Source organism: Bubalus kerabau, chromosome X, assembly GCF_029407905.1.
Source record: "Bubalus kerabau isolate K-KA32 ecotype Philippines breed swamp buffalo chromosome X, PCC_UOA_SB_1v2, whole genome shotgun sequence".
Classification (NCBI taxonomy): Eukaryota; Metazoa; Chordata; class Mammalia; order Artiodactyla; family Bovidae; genus Bubalus; species Bubalus kerabau.
The window spans coordinates 164748408-164773760 of record NC_073647.1 but is presented as its reverse complement, the minus strand read 5'-3'; the positions used below and the strand labels follow the sequence as shown (position 1 = coordinate 164773760).

General features: G+C 55.1%; 1 protein-coding gene across 1 annotated transcript; it reads left to right on the top strand.

Annotated features, from left to right (window-relative positions):
- Positions 1–6819: 6819 nt before the first annotated feature.
- Positions 6820–23061, top strand: IL3RA (interleukin 3 receptor subunit alpha). The gene is made up of 11 exons (XM_055565462.1): positions 6820–6886; positions 12438–12588; positions 13125–13216; positions 13925–14054; positions 14427–14605; positions 15424–15542; positions 18469–18495; positions 19082–19202; positions 20749–20848; positions 22350–22431; positions 22697–23061. Exons 1-11 carry the CDS (start codon positions 6823–6825, stop codon positions 22769–22771), a joined length of 1140 nt encoding a protein of 379 aa, XP_055421437.1. The 5' UTR covers positions 6820–6822; the 3' UTR covers positions 22772–23061.
- Positions 23062–25353: the final 2292 nt, after the last annotated feature.

Sequence of the window (25353 nt, the reverse complement as noted above, 5' to 3'; positions counted from 1 at the left end):
AATGAAAAAAATAAAGACAAGACGGAGTATAAAGATGGAAGGACAGAAAGGAAGAAAAAAGAAAGGGGAAAAAGAAAAAAGAAAGAAAGGGTGGAAAATAAAGAGAAATAGAAAAGAAAGATGGAAAGACAGAAAGGAAGAAAGAAAAGAATGTGGGAAAAAGAAAGGGGGAAAAACAGATTAAAAGAAATAAGACAGAAAAGAAAGATGGAAATGAAGAAAGGAAAGGCAAAAGAAAGAAACAAAGGGAAAAAACAAAGAGAAATAAGACAGAAAAGAAAGAGAAATAAGACAGAAAAGAAAGTTGGAAAGACAGGAAATGAGAGACAGAAAGAAAGGAAGAAAGAAAAGAAAGGGGGAAAGAAAAAAGAGAGGGAAAAAAGAAATAGAGATAGATAAGACAGTAGAGAAAGAACGAAATGCCAGAAAGGAAGAAAGAAACGAATGTGGAAAAAAGAAAGAGAAATAAGAAAAGAAAAGATGGAAAGACAGAAAAGAAGCAAGAAAGAAAAGCAAAATTAAAAGAAAGCAAAGAGAAGGAAAGGAAAGAAGGGGCAGGAAAAGAGGGTGAAGGTCGAAGCCGGGCAGCCCTCGGTGGAGCTGACGCTGGAACTCGGGAACGTCCGTGTCTGCACGTCCAGCGCTCAGCCCTGCTCCATGGCGGCCGCACCTCCTCGTCAGAGCCCAGGATGGCGGGAGGGCCAGCTGGCGTGTGTCATAACCGCGGGGCCAGCGCACAGGTCAGCGTGGCCTCCTTATCTCCGCGGGCCCCTGCTGCCCCTGCTTCTGCAGAAACCGCCCGGTTCCTCCCCCGGCCCCCGCCCCAGCCCCGAGTCCGGGCGCAGGGCGGACACGCTGCCCGGAAAGGGGTCCACTCGGGGCTCAGCGCCATGCGGGCCATGTCCGCTCTGGACTGACTGCGATCCCCTCACTTGGGTCATCTGTCCCCCTCCTCCGTCTCCCTGGAACCCCCCTCGCAGCTCCCCTGCATCCTACTTCCATCCTAGACCAAGTGGGGCCTGAGACAAGAGGCGTGCACCCCAGGTGGTCATTGTCCATCTGGCATTCTGGAATCGCCCCAGTGCTTAGCAAGACGGTCATCATCCCTGAGGGGGACGAAGGGACCAAGGATCCGACCTTTTCCCTTGGGGTGGGGGACAGTGGCTTTTGGGTACTCGGGAACCAAGACTCCTGCTCTGTGGCAGGCGGGTGGCCATCACAGAGGACTCCACGCTGGGCGGCTGCAATCCTCATGAAACCGTCCTCTCCTGCAGTCCTGGGGACCACATGTCTGAGGTCCTGGGGTCCCAGGACGGTTCAAGGGGTCCCAGGACTGAGCTCCCTCCAAGAAGTCTCCAGGGGAGGGTCCTCCCCGCGTCTTCCAGCTCCTGGGAGCTCCAAGCATCCGTCCCTGGGCAGGTGGCCACCCACTCCTGTCTTTGCCTCTATCCACAAGCGACCGTATCCTATCTACGGGCCCATGTACGAGCAGCCGTCTGCTCAGGACGGCGGCCCCGTGGGATGTGGGGACCACCTTGTCCAACCTGGACTCTATGTTACCCTCATCCTTACCCCTGTGAGAGAGCCCTGCTTCCACAAGAGGTCAGGCTCTGAGATTCCAGGTGGATGTGCAAAGCCTAGGTGGGAGGAAAGGAGACAGGGAGGCAGACGGTAGGACCCGGTCCACGACATCAGACCCCGTCTGATGGGGTGGAGCCCCGTCAGACTCTGCTGTGCACTTGGGTAAGACCCCCACACACAGCCCCACCCAAGAGGCGGGGAAGGCAGACGGCTGCCCCTGGAGATGCAGTCCTGAACACCACCTCCTGGGAGACTCCGGGATTTGGCACGCATCTCGTGGCCGCTGACATGTGTCGTCCGGGGTCCATCATGAGGAGGGACAAGCGAGTGGGGCTGGAACCCAGAAGCTGTGACGGACACACAGACAGGTGACCCGTGTTGAGCGAGGGCATGGTGGAGGCCCCGGGCACGGGGAAGTCAGAGACGGCACCTGGGAGCATCCTGGCGGGCGTTCCGGGCTGAAAGGTAGACGTGGTGGACTGAGACTCAGGCATTCAGCGCGTGGGGGCACCCGAGGGCACCTCCTTGTCCCCGCGGGCACGAGCGGTCACTCCCACAGGGACCTTGACAAAGGGGGGCGGGCATCCAGGTGACCAGGGCCCCCCAGACATTCGTTCTGGCCGGCTCCAGGAAATTGCCCAAGACCGAGGTGGAGGGGTGGGCAGCCACTGGGGTCCTGACAAAGCAGAAGCTGCAAACGAGAAGTGAGAACAGGAAAAGAAATACTTTGAAAGAGAAAGTGTTTCTTCCAGGAAAAACCCAGGGCTGTTGCCAGGGTCCTGACCCCCACATTCTAATTCTGACTCGAGGGCAGGGGAGGAGGGGCCAGATGCCAGACTCGGTCACACCCTCATGGGGTTGATGATTCTTATTTTTTTTTCTGATGAGGTGGAGCCGCCCCTGCCCCACCAGGAGGCTATAAAAAACATTGAATGCGGTGGAAAACACACACACACACCCACAGAAGTTTTGTTTCTCCTTCAGGAAGCAGCCTGCAGCACACGGCCGGGAAATCAAGCCCAGGGTCCACCCCCAGGCCAGCAGGACAGGCATGAAGGAGGGGCCGCCTGTCTCCCACTGACGTCAGACTCTGCTCCGCATCCCAGGTAAGACCCCCACACACACCCCTCACCCAGGAGGTGGGAAAGGCAGACAGCTGCCCCTGGGGACTCAGTCCTGAGCAGCACCTCCTGGGGGACACCGGGATTCGGAACACATCTCGTGGCCCCTGAGGTGTGTCGTCCGGGGTCCATGGCAGGCTGGATCCAAAGGCTTTATTCCCGAGAAGCGATGATGGAGGGTCTAACTAACCAACACAAGTGATGCAGGTTGGATCCCTGGGTCAGGGAAGATCCCCTGGAGAAGGGCATGGCAACCCACTCCAGTATCCTTGCCTGGAGAATCCCATGGACGGAGGAGCCCGGTGGGCTACAGTTTACGAGGTCTCAAGGAGTCAGACACGACTGAGCGACTAACACACACATTTCAGAGAGCCGTTTCATATGTACGGAGTCACAAGTGGCTTCAGTGGTAAAGAACCCACCTGCCAAGGCAGAAGATGTGGGTACCATCCCCTGCTGGAGGAACTGGCAACCCACTCCAGTATCCTGGCCTGGAAAATCCCATGGATGGAGGAGCCTGGCAGGGCTACAGTCCAGGGGGTGGCAGAGAGTCGGACATGACTGAGCGCAGGACAGGACGCTGGTTTCACCCTTGTACGAGCCTGGATGTGTGGTGTTCTGTGTTTCGTGCTGGGTCTTACAGTTGAATGAATGAGCTGGTTAGAGTGGCCTTCCCAGGACGAGAGGCGCCGGGTAATCACAGTGCCCACCAACGCTTTCTGGCTCAAATTCCTGCCACCTCCAACCCAAGCAAGGCGGGCTGCTAATGTCGAGAGCTCCACCGTCTCCCCCTTCCAATTCTGCGGACCCCAGCCCCCAGCCTCTGGGGGCCCAGGTCTGTCCAGACAGGCCCCGTCCCTTCGTCCTTTGGGGTCACCAGCATACGATGACCACGTTCATGCCATTTGGGTCTTTAAAGATGTGAGCGCCTCCAAGTGAGGGTGGAAGCCTGTGGGTGGATACGAATGTCACGGGACTGGAGCTCTGTATATGCTGTGGCAGGGTGGGGAGTGGGGAGCAGGGAGCTTGGCTTACCTGAGCGGAAGCCAGGAGCCCACCGCCGCCCTTCCAGGGACATCCCCGAGGGCTGTCTGCATGGATGAAGACGAGCCCCACGCCCTCCTCATCGGATCGTGATGAGTGAGAGTTGCCCAGTCATGTCCAACTCTTTGTGGACCATACAGCCCATGGGATTCTCCAGGCCAGAATACTGGAGTGGGTTGCCATTCCCTTCTCCAGGGCATCTTCCCAACCCAGAGATCAAACCCAGGTCTCCCGCATTGCAGGCGGATTCTTTACCAGCTGAGCCACCAGGGAAGCCCCCTCATCTGATACTTGTTCAGTGTTCAGAATTTTTTTCCTCCCCGTGAGCTTGCTACCTGGACCACTTGTTGTCATTCAGTCGTGTCCCACTCTTTGCGGTCCCATGGATGGTAGCCCCACCAGGTTCCTCTGTCCATGGGGATTCTCCCAGGCAAGAAGACTGGAGTGGGTTGCCATTTCGTCCTCCAGGGGAATCTTCCCGACCCAGGGATTGAACCTGCCTCTCCTACACGGGCAGGCGGACTCTCTATCACTGAGCCACCCGGGAAGCCAGAACTCTCGTGGGCAGGGCGTTGAGCTGTCCTGGATTGCGACGCTGGGCTTGGAGGCAGCCTCCTCTCAAACTTGGTGCCTCATGCCTCACTCTCCACACCCTGATCCTTGTTCTTTAACTGGATTGCCAAGCGTCCGTCCCTGTATACCTGCCCGTGATACCGAGTCTTGGGTCTTCCCTGTTGACCTGTCCTGAGAAGGAGTCTCTCCTGGCTTCACCCCGAGTTCAGCGAGAACCACAAGAGTCAGCCTCTGGGATTGAATGTGTGTGAAAGCTGGCACTTTGTGGGGGTGGGGCACAGATCAGTCCTGGGGAGTCTTGTGGGAGCCTCGGACCAGGCTGGGGGAGCAGGCAAGGTCCTGGATGGCTGGAGTCTGGGCTGGGTGTCGTGATGGAGCAGCTGAGAAGGCCCTGAAGGATGTGGGGGAGAGTCCTCACCCCTCCTCATCAGTTCCCAGGCTAGATTCTCAAGGTGAGGTGCCCTGGGAGGGGGCACATTGGGGGAGAAATCCTGAGGCCCTGGGGAGGGGCGGCCCCCAGGCAGGGGAGCGTCTGAGGCTCTGAGGCCCTGGGGAGGGGCGGCCCCAGGCAGGGAAGCCTCCGAGGCTCCATCTGTGTGGCCGCCGCCCACTGGCCTGCAGGCCCTGATGGCGGTTCCGTGAGTGACTTAAGCAGGTGGGGAGGGGTGGGTGGGCTCCACCAGGAGACCCCGCGGCTGGGACCTGGGAGGTGTGGAATGCAGAGCCCCCGGGGAAGGTTCAGGAGAGCCAGCCTGCTGAGGCAGGGGCGCTTCCTGGGGACTCCGGGGCAGAATTCTGGTGGGGGTGGTGAGACAGCACGGATTGCGTTACCGTAACTCGTTCTGAGCAGGAAACTGAGTCAATGTGATTTCATACGTTTAACTGCACTTCCTTCCACTGTTTGTGAGTCCAACATTTCCCGGCGCTGCCTGGAAGGTGCTTTCTGGGCTCCTGTATGGGGTGGTGCCAAGGGCGATATATATAACCCAGGGTGGGAGCGCTGTAGAGACAGGCTGATACACACGCAGGCATGCAGACATACAGGGGCACACATGCAGACATGTATGTAGACATGCACACAGACACGCAAACACATGTTTGCACACAGACACACAAGCACATGTGTGCACACAGATACACAGACACATGAATCAGATGCTCACACAGATACATGTGGATGCATGCAAGGCCCACGAGACATGTGTGTGCACACATGCACACCTGCATGTACACAGGCACACACAATGTGCACACAGATGCACACAGATACACACATGCCATGCACGCACATAAACACAGGTGATATGTGCTCACATGTGTGCATATACAGAGACATGTAGTTTGCACAGATGCACACACAAGACACATACACAGGTGCACACAGGCACCAGACGTACAAACACAAGTAGTATGTGTACACATGCGTACACAGGCACATACGTACAGTGCACACAGATGCATAGATAAGACATGCACACATGTGCACTCATGCACACACACACATGCACACAGAAATATACACAGAGATACACACGGGCACATATACGCACACTCAGTGCACAAACACGTAAACGCATGCATACACACATGCACATAGGCATGCATATACACATGCGTATACACACATGTGACATATATATACACACTCTGCACAGACACATAAACACATGCATACACATACACACATGCGGTGCACACAGGTGCATGTATACGACACATGTACACACGTGCACTCACACATATACACACATGCACACAGAAATATACACAGATACACACATGCACATATATGCACACTCAGTGCACACACATAAACACATACATGCATACACGTGTGCACACAGACATATTCACAGAGATACACCCATGCACATATATGCATGCACAGCCACATAAACACAAGTAATGGGTACACACACCCATACACATGCGCAGACATATACACAGATATACATACATGCCACACACACACATAAACACAGGTAATGTGTGGTCACATGTCTGGATATACATATAAAGAGACATGTAGTTTTCACAGATGCATATACAAGACACATACACACATGTGCGCACGCAGGCATATACACACATGTACACAGACATACACACGCCCATATAGGCACAGTGAGCACATAAACATATGGATACACATGCACACGTAGGCATGCGGTATACACAGATACACACAGGTACACACGTACGCACACATATGCACACTCAGTGCACACGCATGCATATGCACACGTAGGCATGCAGTATACACAGGTACACACGTACACCCAGGCACACTCAGTGCACACACATGCATGGACACGCATGTGCACACATGCACACACACGGGAGGCTCCCCTCCCGAAGCGGCTCCCTGCCCTTCCACCAGGACACCCCCGGGGGGTTCAGTCCCATCCTGCCCCCTCCCCCAGCCATCCCCGCAGCCACCCCACTGGTCACTGTATCTTCTCCTGCAGCTGACAACCGCCGTCCTGTGGGAACTGCCTCGCCCATGGCCCTCCCATGGCTGGCCGTGCTCCTGACACTCATCTGCTGCTCGATGACCACGGACCACGGTAGGAAAAGCCGGAGGGAAAATGGCCCCGTGCGGTGTGCCGGGGTCCCTGGGGCTGTGCTGCTTTTCAGTTAAACGGCCGTCGCTGGGGTCACGGCCGCACCACTTGGCCTCCGTACGAGATAATCAGCCGCTTCCCGTTGTAGCCCTCTTCTCAGCCGCCTTGGCGGGTGCATCTTGCAAGACTCGGACCTCAGAGCCAAGATGTTCATACTGATATGGTCACGAGGCTACAGCCAGAGCTGGGGCGCCGGGATCCATCTCTTATCTTTGATTTCCTGTCATCCTTTTCCTGGGTCGGGAGACGTCCGTGGGAAAATGAGGGTGATGGGCTGAACCCTGTCCTCAGCAAGTCCATGGGCTCAAGTCGTAACCAACAGAACCCCAGAACGGGAGTTGTTTGGAAACAGAGTCTTGACACCGCTCTTTTTTAAATATAATATTATGTATACATATTGGCTGTCTGGGGTCTTCGTTTCAGCATGCAGGCTTTTCTCTAATTTCGGCGAGCAGGGGGCCTCCTCTCTAGTTGCGGTGTGAAGGCTTCTCATTGCCATGGCTTCTCTTCTTGTGGATCACGGGCTCTAGGGCGTGGGTTAAAGGACAGAGTTTGGGACTTCCCTGGCCATCCAGTGGTTAAGGCTTTGTCTTCTGATGCAGAGGATGTGGGTTCGATCCCTGGTTGGGGAGCTAAGATTTTTGGCCTTTGTGACCAAAAATCCAAAAAGTAAAATGGACGCAATATTGTAACAAATTCAATAAAGACTTAAAAACTGGTCCACATGAAAAAAGAAAATGATAAAAAAAAAAAAAGATGCTTTGGGGGTAACCCCATCCTGTTCTTCTGACGTTCCTCCTGGAGATTTAAGGGAGGTGGGGGGCAGACCAGGGTCGGTTCCCAGGATCGTCACTGATGATGGTGGATAGTGAGCAATTTACGAAACCATCGTAAGACTCCTCGGGGGTAATAGTCGATTAAGACGTGAGAATGGGTGACGGAGATTGTCACGCTGCGTGCCCGTCTCTGACAGTCTGGCTGATTTTGGGTGGCGGTTGTGGCTGAAGAGAACATTCAGAGTGGGGATTAGTGGGGCTAGCCAGATGCTGCAGGAGAGGTTCCCCCGGGGGACGCCCCCACCCTCAGCTGCCCCAGATACAGAGATCGTACTTTGCTTCGGCACCCAGCAGTAAGTGCATCCGGCTCCAGCTGCAAACCGGGGATGCTGGTGGGATTCAAGGACACACGGTGCCCACCAGGCAGGCGTGTGCCCTGGTGAGGGTCTGCACTGGAAGCCCCTCCTGTGCGGACTTCTCTGGCTGACCAGCGGACCCCACACAGGGGCCAAGGGGGCGATGTACTCCTCGGGTTCCTGTCCGACTCCCCCTGCATGCAGATGGAGACCAGGCTTTGGGCGACAGAAGGGCGTGGAGCCGGGCCAGCTGCTCACCACAGACGCTCTGTGATTGCGTCAGACAGGGTGACCTGCCTGCAGTGAGAGCCACAACGTTGCGTAACTGAGAGAGGTTTGTTCCTTCCACAAATGGTGGTGGAACGGAGGTGTGCGTGCGGCTGTGCATGTGTGTGTGTATGTGTCTCTGTGTGTTTGCACGCATATGTGTGTATGTGTGTATACGTGTGTCTGTATCTGAGTATATGTGTGTATATACATATACACCCACCCCATGCGTGCATGTGTATACATGTGTGTATGTGTACGTGCCTGTGTACACGGATGTGTGTATATGTGTGTATATGCATGTGCACCCCCATACACACATGTGTATATTGTGTGCATACATGTGTGGACATGCATGTATGTGTGTATATATACATATACACTCACCCCCCATACATGTATGTGCATGTTTTGAGTGTACGTGTCTCTATGGGTACATGCATGTATGGATGTGTGTGTGTGTCTGCGTGCATGTGTGCACTGTGTGTGCATATGTGTGTGTGTGCCCATGTGTACATGTGCATGTGTATGTGCCTGTGTATATGGATGTGTGTATGTGTATATGTGTGTCTGCATGTGTATATATGTGTGTCTGCTTGTGTGTATATGCATATACACCTACCCCCATACACACATTTGTATATTGTGTGCATACATGTGTGGACATGCATGTATGTATGATGGGTGAGTGCATGTGTTTATGTGAGTCTCTGTGTGTGTATCTACGTGTGTGTGTGTATGTACATATACACTCACCCCCATACACGTATGTGTGTGTTGTGTGTGTGTGTGTCTCTATGGGTATTGTGTATATGGCTGTGTGTGCATGTGTTAAGGTGTTCGTGTGTGTGTGTGCGTGCATGCATGTATGTGTATAGGTGTATCCGTGTGCATCTGTGTATTGTATGTGTGTGTGCATATGTATACGTGTGTGTCCGTGTGCCTTTGTGTGTACATGTGTATATGTGTATGTGTGTGTATATATGTGTATATGTGTGTTCGGGGCATATGTCTCCCTGGGGCCTACTGGCTTACGCAGCTTTGCATTGAGTTAATAAAATAGCATAGTCTCAGGGATTAAGTGACAGATTTATTTATCATAGCCCTGGAGACCAGACATCTGAGGTCAAGGTGTCCCAGGGCTGAGCTCCCTGCAGAGGCTCCAGGGGAGGGTCCTTCCCGCCTCTTCCAGCTTCTGGGGGCTCCAGGCATCCATCCCTGAGCTGGTGGCCACCTCCCTCCCGTCTCTGCCTCCATGTGGCTTCTCCTCTGTGTCCGTGTCTCTCCTTTTCTGTCTCTTACAAGGACCCTGTCCTTGGGTTTAGGGCCACCGCCATCCAGGAGGACCTTATTTCAGACCCTTCACTCCATCACGTCTGCAGAGAACCTTGTTTCCAGAGAAGGTCCGATTCTCCGGTCCTCTGATGGTTTGTCGGGGAGGGTGGAGAGAGACCAGCGTTCATTCCACCCCAGCTGGCTCCATCATCTCCTCGGAGCAGTGCGTACAGGACTCCCAGGGTGGTTTTCAGGGGCCGCAACTGCAAGGACCACAGGTTGCTTCTGTCCGCCTCTCCGTGTCGATATCAGTCCCATGACCGCAGCTGGTGACCAGAGGCGCTGGGAGATGAGGGAGCTCTAGAAGGGGAGGGGGCTTCCTTCACATCTCAGGACGCTGCCCCGCCCCCCACGTCCTGCCTCTTGTCTGCCCCCACTGTCCTGGGGCCGAGGCTGCTGCCAACTCTGGGATCACATCAGGCCCGTTTGTAAGGAGGGGTCACTGACCACAGGCAGGAAGTGACCTCCTCTCTAGGAGACACAGCGAAGGAAGCGGGCTGCAAGCTACAACATTGTAACATGACCCACCCTTCAAGCCCTCCTAAAAATACAACCTTGGTGGAACTGCATCAGAGGGGCTTGTGGGTACAGGAGACAGTGGAAGAGAAGGAAGCACCAAGGCGTATGGAGAAGTGGTTAGTCTTTGACCACTGAGTCTTAATTAGCGCATGGATTTTTCATAGCTTTATCAGGGGAAGGGCGTGTTCTTCTATTTCTAGTTTGTTGAGAGCTTTTAATCTCCAGGGGTGTTAAAATGCTGTCAAAATATTCAGAAAAGAAAAACAAATGCTGGGACTTCCCTGGGGGTCCACTGGTTAAGACTCCGTGTTTTCAGTGTAGGAGACACGGGTTTGATCCCTGCTCTGGGTCCGAACATCCCGCATGCCATGTGGTATGGCCAGAAGAGAAAAAAATAATTGAAACAAGTGGAAAAATATTTCCTGCTTCTGTTGAGGAGATAATCAGTTTTCTGTTTAAAAGGGTGAATCATAGTGATGGTTAAAATAACTGCCTTCTTAGAGTAAGTGTCTTGGGTCAAGAGGTATTACCAGCTTTATATGTTGCCCTATTTTATGTACTCGCATTGTGTAAAGGAATTTTGTATCTATGTGATATTGGTCTCTAGTTTAAGTTCAGTTCAGTTGCTCAGTCGTGTCTGACTCTTTGCAACCCCATGGACTGCAGCACGCCAGGCTTCCCTGTCCATCACCAACTCCCGGAGCTTGCTCAATCTCATGATCATTAAGTTGGTGATGCCATCCAACCATCTCGTCTTCTGTCATCCCCTTCTCCTCCTGCCTTCAATCTTTCCCAGCATCAGGGTCTTTTCCAGTGAGTCAGCTCTTTGCATCAAGTGGCCAAAGGATTGGAGCCTGAGCTTCAGCTTTAGTCCTTCCAATGAATATTTGGGACTGATCTCCTTTAGGATGGACTTGTTGGATCTCCTTGCAGTCCAAGGGACTCTCAAGAGTCTTCTCCAGCACCACAGTTCAAAAGCATCAATTCTTCAGTGCTCAGCTTTCTTCAAAGCCCAACTCTCACATCCATACATGACTACTGGAAAAACCATAGCTTTGACTAGAGGGTCTCTAGTTTACTTATATTATTATTATTTATTTTGGGCTTCCTTGGTGGCTCAGACAGTAAAGAATCTGCCTGCAATACAGAAGACCTGGGTTCAATCCCTGGGTCAGTAAGATTTTCTGGAAAAGGGAACGGCAACCTGCTCCAGTATCCTTGCCTGGAGTAGCCCATGGACAGAGAGAGGGGCCTGGCGGGCTACAGTCCATGGGGTCACAAAGACTGAGTGACTGAACTGAACTGACTGACCTGAACGGCTGTTTTAACAGACTTCTCTATTACTTTCATCGTCTGCCATTTATGGCGTGACTTTTTTCTTTAATATTTATTTGGGTCTTAGCTGTGGCACTCGGGTTTCTCTATAGTTGTGCTGTGCGGGCTCAGTTGCCCCGAAGCATGTGAGATCTTAGTTCCGTGACCAGGGATAGAACTCACGTCCGCTGTACTGGAAGGTGGATTCTTAACCACTGGACCACCAGGGAGGTCCCAAAAGGACAATTTCTAAGCCCTGATACTTCTATTCAGAGACAACACATTCCCGCTTCTCTTGTGCGTCTAGTAACATTTTATCCAGTGCCATCCTGTAAACCCATCCTGTAAAGGGTGGGTTGGTGAAGGTCTGCTTTGCTTGCCTTCTTCAAAGACGGTCAGGCTTCCCAGGTGGCACAGCAGTAAAGAATCCTCCTGCCAAAGCTGGAGATGTAAGAGACGTGGGTCCCATCCCTGGGTTGGGAAGATGCCCTGGAGGAGGGTATGGCAGCCCACTCTAGTTCTCTGGCCTGGAGAATCCCATGGACAGAGGAGCCTGGCAGGCTGCGGTCCACGGGGTCGCTAAGAGCCGGACACGACTGAAGCGACTTAGCATGCACACGTGCGGTGTTGCTTTCAGCTGTAGAGCAAAGTGGATCAGCCATATGAACACAGCTTTCTTCCACATGTGTGGCTGAGAAAGGTACATTTCCTAACAACAAGGATGGGAGAGGTGACCTGCTTTCCAGATGTTTCCCCCCACATCATTGGTGAGAAGCTGGGATCACTAAGATGCTACAAATTCCTGACTTTGAATTTGTACAAATTCGTGGTTGCTCCTGGCAATCACGTCTCCACCTAGAACTCAGCTTCCCAAAGGCTGACTCCCCACACACAGTTTATGCCTTGTGTGTCTCTCCCACTCTGTAGCCATCTCTGATCCAGACCCACCGATTAAGAACTTAAGGATAGATCCAGAAAGAAAAAGATTGGTCTGGGACCAGCACGGAAATGTTTCTGAAATTGAGTGTTACGTCAATTCGAAAATTTTAAGAAAGGTAAGCCGTCTTCCCTGTACTTAGCATCACAGAGACATGGGTTCCACACTTGGGCCCAGGGGTCATTTATGGGCACCACGGCTCAAGACATCCACAGTGCTACCTACTGGACAGGATTGGTGTGAAAAGGAGCTGAGATATTGCAGCTGGACAGAGAAGCCCAGTTGAAAGTGGTGTTGTTGTTCAGTCGCTCAGTCGTGTCTGAGTCTTTGCAACCCCATGGACTGCATCACACCAGGCTTCCCTGCCCATCACCAACTCCTGGGGCTTGCTCAAACTCATGTCCATCGAGTTTGTGATGCCATCCAACCATCTCATCCTCTGTCGTCCCCTTCTCCTCCTGCCCTCAACCTTTCCCAGCATCAGGGTCTTTGCCAATGAGTCGGTTCTTAACATCAGGTGGCCAAAGTATTGGAGTTTCATCTTCAGCCTCAGTCCTTCCAGTGAAAGTTCGGGGTTGATTTCCTTTAGGATGGACTGGTTGGATCTCCAGGTGACTTGATTTTCTTGTGAATAAATTGCTTCATCTCTCTCAGGTAATAGAGAAGCCCTATTGCAGTCTTGGCGACTTGTCATGCGAAGTGAAAAACTACACTGTGCAGGTGATAAAAGGCCCACCGTTCTCTACTTGGATTCAGTATCCAAAGCAAGGTGAGGGGTAGATGCTCTCTTGGGGTTCCGTTTGCTTTTGATCACCCGTTAGCGTTCTGAATACCGAGATAATGACTTTTAACTTGGATGGATGGGTCTGCAGTGACGTAGCTTTGTGGGGAAAAGGCCATTTCTTGAGAGTCCCTTGGACAGCAAGGAGATCCAACCAGTCCATCCTAAAGGAAATCAGTCCCCAGTGTTTATTGGAAGGACTGATGTTGAAGCTGAAGCTCCAATACTTTGACCACGGGATGCAAAGAACTGACTCATTTGAAAAGACCCTGATGCTGGGAAAGACTGAAGGCGGGAGGAGTAGGGAACGACAGAGGATGAGATGGTTGGATGGCATCACCGACTCGATGGACATGAGTCTGTGATGGACAGGGAGCTGGTGATGGACAGCGAGGCCTGGCGTGCTGCAGTCCATGGGGTCGCAGAGTCAGACACGACTGAGTGACTGAACTGCACTGAACTGATGTTCAAATTCGTGTCCACTGAGTCCTTGAGGATTGACTGGTTATCTCTCCTTGCCGTCCAAGTTAATGTGCGCTGAAAGCACAGTGACTCCGTGGTATATACGTGTATTCTTTCTCATATCCTTTTGCATGACGGTTTTTCCCGGAAGAGAGGGTAGGTGGTCTACAGAGCCGGACCCTGTATCGAGGAGCTCACTTTCCCCACCCCTCCCTCTTCTTTGCGAACCCCAAGGCAACCCCCTGGCGGCCGCGGACAACCTGACCTGCCGGGTGCACGACGTGGATCAGCTCAGCTGCAGCTGGGCGGTGGGCGAGGAGGCCCCGGCGAACGTGCAATACCATTTCTATCTGAAGCACCCCCAGTAGGTGTGACCTCACGCTCCGCCGGGCTCCGTCCCCAAGCCCACCCCGCCAAAAACCCAGGGGCGGGCTTCAGGACGGGGCTTTGGGGGCGGGCCTTCGGGGCCGGGCTTTAGGGGGCGGGCCTTCAGGGGCAAGGGTTTGGGGGCGGGGCTTCAGGGCGGGGCGGGGCTTTTGGGACAGGGTTTCAGGGGCGGGGCTTCATGATGGGGCTTTGGGGGCGGGCCTTCAGGGGCAAGGGTTTGGGGCGGGGCTTCAGGGCGGGGCGGGGCTTTGGGACAGGGTTTCAGGGGCGGGGCTTCATGATGGGGCTTTGGGGGCGGGGCTTCAGGTTCGCCCCCTGACCCGGCCCCACGCGCCTGCTGCCCGGCCAGGCAGACGTGGCCATGTCCCAAGTACATGCAGAACCAGCAGGGCGTCAACGTCCAGTGCCATTTTGACAGCCTCTCCCTTCAACCTCAACACCAAACTGAGTTCCGTTTCCTGGTGAATGGTACCAGCGGTGTTTCCAAAATCCCCTGCCGCCAAATGATCCATAGATTGGAAGAAATTGGTGAGAAAACGTGAAAACCTCCTTCACGTGCCCCCCCCCCCAACTCCCCCGCGAAGTTCCTTGGCTTTGCGATGCTGGCATCTTGTGGCGGAGAGTGGGGCGGGGTACCCCACCCTTGGAACCAAAGGGTAACCTAAGGGTAACACCAAGAGTCTTTGGTTCCAAGATCTTGTAACTAAATGCCTCAAGCTGGGGGCTGTGTGTTACTCGCTCAGCCGTCGTGTCCGGCTCTTTGCGACCCCATGGGCTGCAGCACGCCGGCCCTCCCTGTCCATCACCAGCTCTCGAAGTTTACCCAAACTCATGTCCATTGAGTCCATGATGCCATCCAACCATCTCATCCTCTGTTGTCCCTTTCTCCTTCCGCCTTCAATCTTGCCCAGCATCAGGGTCTTTTCAAGTGAGTCAGTTCTTTGCATCAGGTGGCCCAAGGATTGGAGTTTCAGCTTCAGCATCAGCTCTACCAATGAATATTCAGGGTTGATTTCCACACGCTCTAGGGCACTCGGATTTCAGTCCTTGCCGCTCATGGGCTGGCTGGTTCTGGCTCCCTGGCTCCAGAGCACAGTCTCAACAATTGTAGCCCATGGGCGTAGCTGCTCCAGGGCATGTGGGATCTTCCTGGACCAGGGATTGAACTCCTGTCTTCTGCACTGGCAGATGGATTCGTATGCATTCGATGGGTCCACAGGGAAGGAAGTCCTAGGAGGCCTGTTTTAAAAGTATCTTTGGGAAACAATTTTTGTTTTTTTACTTTTCCTGTGCTTTACTCATTGAAGTGTTGTGGTTTTTTTTTTTTTTTTTTTCCCCTCTCCTAGAAATATTAGCTGCACCGAACATCACAAAAAAGTGGTGTAATGAAAGCTACTCGTTCATGGAATGGGAAGTAAGGAGTCTCTTTACTGAAGACATCAAGTATGAACTTGAGATACAGAAGGTAAGCATGCCACCTCCCAGGTGGGCGTCTCTTGTGGTCTGATGCCCAGGACTCTGGAGTTTTGGGGGTAGTCAAAGCATCTGAAGAAAAGAGGAACCGTAAGATAACCGAGCTGCAGTGAAAACCGAAGTGATTGGTTGTTTGGGACTCCCCCGCTGTCTGTCAGTTAAGACATCTTCCAGTGCAGAGGGTGTGAGTTCAATGCCTGGTTGGGGACCTAAGATCCCACGTGCCCCGAGGCCAAAAAAAAAAAAACCAGAACGTAAGAGAGAAGCAATATTGAAACAGATTCAATAAGGGCTTTAAGGATGGCACACACACACACACACACAAAATTGAGACAGCAACAACAAAAAAAGCGTTTGGGTGTTTGAAAGAGAACGCTGACCTTGGAAAAGAAGTCAGAACGTGCAGGGAACTTTTCTGTCGTGTTTGCGGTGGAGGACACATGCTCAGCTGTCGTTCAGGAGACAAATGATGTGAGAGACAAGGCTGAAACAGACACTGGAGAAACCCTCTGAACGCATGTCACGTGCACGCGTCTGGGCTAACTCCCGGCAGTCGTATCCGACACTTTGCCCCCCCACGGACTACAGCCTGCCAGGCTCCTCTGTCCATGGGATGTTCCAGGCAAGAACACTGGAGTGGGTTTGCTCGTCCTCCTGTAGGGGATCTTTCTGACCCCGGATCGAACCCGAGTGTCTTACGTCCCCTGCACTGTCAGGCAGCTTCTTTACCACGAGCACCAGCTGGTCGTATGTCGCAGAGCTTGCAGTTTCCGTGGGAGGAACGAAATCCTTCCTCCCCACCAAAGATGGCACCCAGGCGTTCATAGACCCTATGTGTATAACGGTCCCCAAGTTCGACACCACTTGAGGGACGGTGCCGGGGTCCAGCCCCGGTGGATCCAGGGAATTCGAAGCGGGGACGGCATCGGTGAGGATCAGGAAACAACTGCTTAATTAAACTTTAATTAAGGATATAAAGAGTAATAGAATAAGGATAGCTCAGTGAGGAAATTCAGTGGAGATAAGAGGCTGAATAATTCAGCCAGAAGTTGAGAGAAAGATTGACATGGGGAGACCAAGTTTCGGTGAACAAGGCCCGCACTTTATTTTCCAAAGTAGCTTTTATACCTTAAGGTGTGCATAGAGGATAATGGGGGAAGGGGTGGAGTCATGCAGTAAGCCAGGCTTTCTTCCTGCAAACTTATCATATGCAAAAGTTTAGGTGATTTGCATCATCTCCTGGCCCGCAGGCCTGTTAACATTTTAAGACCCTTTCTTCAGAAAACTTAATTTTCTCTAAAGGTGATTAGTCAAGCGCCACCCTCCAAAAGCATTAGATAAAGTTGCATTCCTACAGAGCAAAGGTGTGGTGGGCTATAACAAGAAAAAGAATTAACTCAAGGGTCCCAGGTTACAAACATTAAAGCTATGATTTACACCAATTATATTAATCAATACACTGCCAGGGACACAGCAGGTAAGGGATATGGAGACTTAGCAGCAAACATTGGCCCAACAAGTGAAAATCCCTTCACCAATACAATTTCTAATCAATCTTTTAACTGCTCAAAGGAATCTGTATTTAGACAGTTTAGAACATCTCCCGCCTCTCACAGTTGGGAGGCTCTGAACAATCACATGTGGCCGGAAAAACCTATTCAGGCAGGCTAGAGGATTTCCAAAGGAGTTTGTAGGTTGAAACACTGTCACACCCAGGAATTATTAACTGGAGCTGTAAGCTAACTCTTTTTTAACAGAGAGATAGTGGGGGACAGCCCCCCGTAAAGTCGGAGGTGTAGGTGAAAGCACAAAGCAGAAAGTAGGCAGACTCTGGTTTTGGGGGTAGGTGCTCGAGAATTTCCAGGGGGACTCCTGAGGCTCGATCCCGCCTTTGCGTATGCCGAGCCTCCTTCCTCATGACCTTTGCCACGGGCGGAGTGCCTCACGCTGGCTCCCAGCAGTGATAGAATTCCAGTTGAGCTATTCCAGATCCTGAAAGATGATGCTGTGGAAAGTGCTGCACTCAATATGCAATATGCACTGAATATGCAATATGCCGGCCCCCGGCAGGACGGGATGACTGAAATATGGCCACAGAGTGGAATCCTATCCACCAAGAACCGGAGGGTCCTATTTTACAATAGCCTGGACATGGAAGCCACCTAGATGTCCATTGACAGAGGAATGGATAAAGAAGATGTGGTCCACATGTAGACGATGGACTGTTACTCAGTCATGAATAGGAATGCATTTGAGTCAGTTCTAATGAGGCGCGCAAACCTAGAGCCGCTTATACAGAGCAAAGTAAGTCAGAAAGAGAAAAGCAAATATCGTACATTAACGCCTGTGTAGGGGAGGAGTTTGTCTCAGATGGTACCGAATCAGCCTGCAACGCAGGAGACCTGGGTTCAATCCCTGGGTCGGGAAGATCCCCTGGAGGAGGAAATGGCAACCCACTCCAGTATCCTTGCCTGGAGAATCCCACAGACAGAGGAGCCTGGTGGGCTACAGTCCATGGGGTCACAGAGTCAGACGTGACCAAGTGCACACACACGGCCACAGTGTGTGTATATAAATCCCAAACTCCTAATTTGTCCTTCCCCCAGGTACTTTTTCATCCATTGACACATTATATGCAATTACCTCTATTTATTATTTTCGTGGGCTTCCCTGGTGGCTCATACGGTAAAGAATCCGCCTGCCAGAACAGGAGACCCAGGTTCGATCCTTGGGTCGGGAAGATCCCCTGGCAACGCACTCCAGTCTTGTTGCCTGGAGGGTCTCATACGTATGACATCTGTGATTTCTGTTCAGTGAGTGATTAGTGCCGACTTTTCTGTGACTGTGAAACTGCTCGGACCAATGAGAGCCTTTCTTGGGTCTGGATCAGACTCCTACGCCCTCCTGTTCTCTTACAGGGCATGGACCTCGCCTACAAACAGGAGGTGGGTATCCATCCCTTGCAGCCCCCGCAATCTGCCGTCCCAAGCACAGGCTCCTTATTTCCATCAGTGTCCAGGCCCTCTGAGACGAAGCTCCCCGGTGCACGGACCGGGCGTTATCACCTACATACCCCTCCTTCGCGGCTACATCCCTCGGGACTTGGTGATAGCATCATCACGCCCAGCTGACCGAATCTAACCCGCAGAGGCGGCTGCTCCCACCGGCAGTCATGAGTGTGGTGCAGAGCCCATCTGCCTTGTCTGTCTGCGTGCCTCCCTCCCGTCTCTGCCTCCGTCTCCACGTGGCTTCTTCTCTGTGTCCATGTCTCCCTTCTTGTGTGTCTTGGGAGGACCCTGTCGTGGAGTCTAGGGCCACCCCCATCCAGGAGGACCTCATCTCAGACCCTTCACCCCATCACCTCTGCAGAGACCCTGTTCCATAATAAAGGCGTCTTCTGAGACTCTGAGCGTTAGGACCCTCCACACGTGAATCTGGAGAGGCCCCGCTGCACCCCTTCCCAAGCCCCCGTTCTGCAGCCCCAGACCTGCAGGGGTCTCTCCCTTCCGTCTGCTTGATTTTCAACTGCAGACAGAGCTCAAGGTTTTGGGGCTGAGGAATCCGGGACCCTACACAGTGAAGATCAAGGCCATGGACTCCCTGTTCTTCGGGAGCAGACCGGCAGGCCAGTGGAGCGCCCCGCAGCACCTCGGTGAGGGGGACGCCCCTCGGGACTCTCCAGGGGTGGGTGTGTGTTGGGGGCGGGGGTCACAGAGGCATGGATCCCTGGTGGGCAGCAGCCTGCCAGACACGCTGACCATCACTGCCCCTTCATGTGCCTGCTCCAGGTAGAGGGGACCATCCACCTGCCTCGACCCGGTGCCCCAGAGAGGGCTCGGGGGACCAAGGCTGAATCGTGGAGGGCGGGAGACAGCAGATGGTCCTGGGGAAGCACCCCCTTGTCCCCAATCCCACTCAGCCCTGCACCCCAGCCCAGCCCATCATATGGGAGGTGTGGGCTGGTATCGGGGCCTTTGTCTCCACCCAAAGTCCCCCTGGGGATGGGCTGGTATTGGGGTCTGTGCCCCCACCCTAAGTCCCCGTGGGGATTGGCTGGCATCAGGGTCTTTGTCTCCCACCCTAAGTCCCCATGGGGATGGGCTGGTATCGGGGTCTTTGTCTCCCACCTGAAGTCGCCCTGGGGATGGGTTTTCCTCCCCAGTTAGAAGGCCCTCCCTAGGTAAGAGCTGCTGGGTGTCTGTGAGCTCTGCTCCAAAGCCCCACCTCCTCTCTGGCCCCAGGCCTCACAGCATTCCTGATGTGACCCGGCAGGAAACCTGGGGCTCCAGGCTGAGGCCATGGCATGAGTGTCCTGGCGGGAGGGGGAGTGGGGCGGCTGTAACAAATGACCACAGACGAGGGCTTAAGCAACAGACACCCACCCTCCCCGGGCCCTGGAGACCCGACGTCTGAGGTCAGGGGGTCCCAGGGCTGAGCTCCGTCCAGAGGCTCCAGGGGAGGCTCCTTCCCACCTCTTCCAGCTTCTGGGGCCTCCGGGCATCCATCCCTGGGCTGGTGGCCGCCTCCCTCCCATCCTTGGTAGACTTTGCGCCCAAGTTGTTCCATGGAGATAGGCAAGGTGCACTGGAGACGGCCATTGCCAAAACTCTCAGAAGATAAACTTTTTAATGCATTGAAAAAAAAAATCCAAAGGGACGTGAAAACTCCGTGATGACCACATATTAAATTCGAAGGCTGACGCAGGGGCGCACCCAGGTCGCTGCAAGCGAAGGAGGTGGTGATGGTTCACCTGGGAAACAGACCAGCCCACGGGATCCCATGGCGCGTGCTGTGAAAGCGATAGTCACTCAGTCGTATTGGACTCTCTGTGACCCCATGGGCCGTAGCCCGCCAGGCTCCTGTGTCCATGGGATTCTCCAGGCCAGAACACTGGAGTGGGTTGCCATTGCTTTCTCCAGGGGAATCTTCCCGACCCAGGGACCCAACGCGGGTCTCCCGCATGGCAGGCACATTCTGTGCGCCAGGCTCCATCTGGTGGTCAGTGGCGGGGGCAGCGGGTGGGTACTGGTATTCTGGCGACTCAGGAAGGATTCCCGCGTGGCCCGGGCAGCGGGCGCAGGTGGCTGATGTCCGCGGGGTGCATCGCGCTCCCGGGCGCGCCCCTGAGTCCCCCGCCCCGCAGGGATGCCGCGTCCCGGGCCCCGCCCGACGTTTCCGGCCCGCCCCTTCTTCCGTAGACTGTGGCCGCAAGGACGCGTCCTTCCCGTTCTGGCTGGTGTGCCTCCTGGCCCCGCTCGGGGCGCTGCTCCTGGTGGGGCTCGTGTTCCTGTGTCGCAGGTGAGCCCCGCGCGCCCGCCCTCCCGGGTTTGCGCTCTGGAGGTTTTTTTCTGGAGCGGGGGCACGGGGCACTCCAGTATCCGCTGTCTGGAGAATCCCCAGGGACAGAGGAGCCCCCCTGAGCGGCTGACACTTTGTCGAGTGCGACCCGCAGGCCCGGCGGCGCGCGCTCCCGCCCGGACACGTGCGCCCTGCGTCTTGGCCGCGGGACGCGCGCCCTCGTGGTCTCCGGCCGCCGCTTCCAGTCTCCCCAGCGGTCTTTTATCGACAGGGCCCTGGTTTCCCCCGTCTGTTCTCTGCCTCCTGCAGAAGCCAAGGCGCCCAAAGTCCACAGTGCAGCATCCGGGGAGCGCGGGGGTGTCCTGCCTCCCCGGGCCCCCAGTGCGCGTGGGGCGCGCTGTCTGCGGCCAGGCTCTGCGGCTGGTCCCCACACGCCCCCTGCACTGTGCTCCTCACACCTCGCCGCGACGCTCTGGGCCCCACCCCGCCGCCACCAGCAACCTCCGCACTGGCCTCAGGGAGGCCTCCCGAGCCCAGCAGACAGGCAGCAGGCGGACGTGGTGGAGTGCTGCCCTTTCAGCCCTGACCGTGCCCCGCGGAGCCTTCCAAACGCCGCATCCGTGCGCCGCCCTCCGCACACCCCTGGGCTCGCTGCGGCCCCTGCCTCGTGAGGCTTCTGGTTCACACGCGCGCACACACACACGGACAGAGACAGAGACACGCACACAGAGACACACACACAGAGACACAGACACACACGGACAGGCACACATAGACACACATAGACACACAGACATACCCAGAAACACACAGACACACACACACACGACCCCATACATATACACAGAGACACACACATGGACACAGACGGACACGCACAGATACACAGACACGCAGACACAGAGACACACACGACCCCATACATACACAGACACACACAGATACACAGAAACAGAGACACACATGGACACACACATACAGACACACAGAGACACGCACAAACGTAGACACACAGGCGCGCACACACACACACAGACATACCCAGAAACACACAGACACACATGGCCCCATATATAGACAGACAGACAGACAGACACACACACACACACACACCGCCCAGCCAGGGGCTAGGATTGGGAGTGGATAGGCCGCAGCCCCAAAGGAGGGGGTCCACCCGCTCGGCGTAGACACCACTGGGCGCGGGGAGGTTGCCATGGTGATGGGATGGGGCGGCCGCCATGGTGATGGGATGGGGCGGCCTCCATCCTTGCAGGATCTCGGGGGAGGTGCCTAGGGGGAGCTGACTGAGCCGCCGCCGCTCTGCTGAGGCTCGGATTTCTGTCTCCGGATGGTGTGGGGCGGGGGCTTGGGAACGAAGAGCCCCTCCCAACGGAGGCGGAGTCCGAGTGCTTGCAGGCCTCGCTGGGGCCCTCTGGGGGGCGCCGCGGCACCGCCGTGCCGCGCGGGTTTCACACCCGCCGCGTTGCTCTTCTCCTCCGAGGTGGCCGTTGATGCAGAAGCTGTTCCCGCGTGTCCCTCACGTGAAAGACCCCGTCGGCGACAGCTTTCAGAACGAGAGGATGGTACGCGCTGCGCAGGAGCTGGGGGTCTGGGCCGCGCGCCCCGCCGGGGGATCGGGGGCGGAGGGGGGCGCACTTCCCGGTGGCCGCGGCAGTGGCCGAGCAACGTGATGGGCAGGGGAGCTCGCCCCAGAGGCGCGGGTCTGGGAGCCCGTTCCCGAGGCGGGGGTGCCCTGTCGGGGCCCCTGCGCTATCCGAGGCTTTCCGGGATGCCCTTGCCGCCCCGCAGCCTGCTCCCCCACTCACCCCGACCCCCTGCGCCCTGCAGATGGCCTGGGACCCCGAGCAGCAGAGCCAGGAGGAGTGTCCGGTGGTCCAGGTGCAGGTGTTGGGGGAAACGTGAATCTGATGCAACCAGAGGCTTCGTTTTTCCTCCCGGGAGGAGGCCGCACAGCCGGGCCCGGTTGGACGCAGACGTTTGCGGCACACTTGAGGATGGGAAGGCCTGGCGTACCTGACTGGGGGTTTACCTTTGTGCTTATTTCTCAAATAAAGGGCTTTTTGACCTCCCACGGGCACCCTGGAGGTGGGGGTTACCCCGCAATGCCACACAGCCTCCTGGACACCCCCAAATGCCCACTGTGTTGGCTGGCCTGTAAATGGTTGCATTTCCCATTTTGTGTATGTGTTAGTCGTTCATTTCCCCTTTTAAGCTCTTTAAATCACTTAATTGAGGTAGGTACACACACACACACACCTCCCCACACCCCCAGCTACAAGGTTGAATCTGTGGGACAGGGGGCAGGTAGACTTGGGGTGCTGGCCTGCCTCCAGAGACAGTGGGTGATGGCCCCGTGGGAAAACACCCACCCCCTTGAAAGCCCTGGTGCGCTGAGAAGGTAAGGACTCCGCCTGCCTAACCCAGGGTGGGGAAGGGTCCCCTGGAGGAGGGCATAGCAACTCGTGTTCTTGCCTGGAGAATCCCATGGACAGAGGAGACTGGTGGTCCATAGGGTTGCAGACATGACTGAAGGGACTCACACACACAGAGACACTGAAAACCCAGGGGAAAGGACTCAGCCTGCTCCCCACAGGAACTCGGGGCTTCTCAGGAGGGACCTCAAACCTCTTTTGTCATGTTTACACGCTTCAATTTCTGGCTGCAAAGAATTCACCCCAACAGCAGAGGCGGGCTTGCAAGCCTGGGGGAGGGAAGCCAGCTGGGCATGCACCTGCGGTTATTCCACTCGAGGTGCTGAAGGCACCTGGTGACACTCGTCCCGGGTCTGACCCCCGCCGTCCACGCAGGTCTGGGCCGACAGGTTCCTGACTCAGTCCGCCCTAGCGGCCGGGTCGTAAGTCAGGACACCTCTGCCTGGCGGGCGCCGGGCTCAACCCCCCTCGGCGAGTGCTGGCTGATCCTTGGTCCCTGTTCCAGGTCTGCCAGTGTGGGCCGGGCGACCTTGGGGACAGCTGGCTCCAACTTCCTGTTCCCGGACTGACCTCACCCTGCTGCAGATTATCAAAGCCCTGCCTTTTAAGCCAGCCTGGGGGTGGGGAGCTGTGGCTCGGCTGTGACCACACCCACCCGACCTCGCCAATGTCACCCGGGGCTGGCAGCTGCAAGTGGAGCCAAGGCCACCTGTGTGCCCTCCCGAGGGCGCAGGCTGGTGACGACCCCACACACACACTCCGACGCACACCCCAAGGCCACATCCCCCACCACACTGACATGGAGCCAAGGGCCACCTGTGTGTGCACCCTCCTGAGGGCACAGGCTGGTGAGGACCCCAGACACAATCCCCGACCCCTAAGGACACCCTGAAGAGGCCTCAGATCCCATCCCACGTCCCCCACGACCCTGACATCGGCCTGCTGGGTTCACAGTATTAGGGCTCGGGTTTCTGCAGAAATGCTTAGCTGCATGGGGCTGAGGGGGAGGGGGAGGGGGTGTGTGTGTGTGTGTTAGGTCCATCAGTCGTGTCTGACACCCCGTGGACTGTGGCCCTTCAGGCTCCTCTGTCCATGGGATTCTCCAGGCAGGAATACCGGAGTGGGTTGCCATTTTCATCTCCATAGGATCTTCCCCACCCAGGGATGGAACCCAGGTCTCTGACATTGCAAGGGTGATAGGGGACAGCCTAAAAGTTGGTGAAGAATCCACCTGCAATGCAGGAGACCTGGGTTGGGGAGATCCCTTGGAGGAACTGGCAACCCACGCCAGTCTTCTTGCCTGTAGAATCTCACGCACAGAGAAGCTTGTCAGGCTTCAACCCATGTGGTCATACAACTTAGCTACTACACCATCCCCACCAGGGAAGCCCCAGGCTGCCCACCTTGGAGGGGATTCCCCAGTGAGCCCTGGACACAGGCGGGCCACACGGCTGCCACCACCGGGGATCCTGTGTGGTTAGACCCCAGCTGCAGGTGAGAAGGCTGAGCTCCCCAGGATTGATGCTTCTGAATGTGGTGTTGGAGAAGCCTCTTGCGAGTCCCCTGGGCGGCAAGGAGACCCAACCAGTCCCTCCTAAAGGAGATCAGCCCTGGGTGTTCAGTGGAAGGGCCGATGCTCAGGCTGCAGCTCCAATCCTTTGGCCACCTGATGCACAGAACTGACTCTTTGGAAAAGACCCCGATGCTGGGAAAGATTGAAGGGGACGACAGAGATGGTTGAATGGCATCACTGACTTGATGGACCTCAGTTTGAGCAAACTCCGGGAGCTGGTGATGGACAGGGAGGCCTGGTCTCCCACCTGGAGACCCCATGGTCTGCTCGCTGACCGCCCCTCAAGGCCTCTCTGCTGAGAAATGAGACCAGCGCCTCTGTGTCCTGATTTTATTGTCCGCAGCAGAAATGCCCGACGGAGAGACATAATCGCGTATTTGGCTGTGCAAAAGAGAGGATAGTGCTTAAGTACAAATGGAGACATGATTTTCTTAAATAAATACTTGAACACGGGTCGGTCCTACAAGCACCTGGAGTCT

Excerpts from the sequence above, each read along its gene's own strand:
- IL3RA (XM_055565462.1), top strand. The coding sequence starts at position 6,823 with ATGGCCCTCCCATGGCTGGCCGTGCTCCTGACACTCATCTGCTGCTCG. Across the intron at positions 14,055-14,426 it reads TTCTATCTGAAGCACCCCCA|GCAGACGTGGCCATGTCCCA; the intron begins GTAGGTGTGACC and ends CTGCCCGGCCAG. Across the intron at positions 18,496-19,081 it reads ACCTCGCCTACAAACAGGAG|ACAGAGCTCAAGGTTTTGGG; the intron begins GTGGGTATCCAT and ends TTTCAACTGCAG.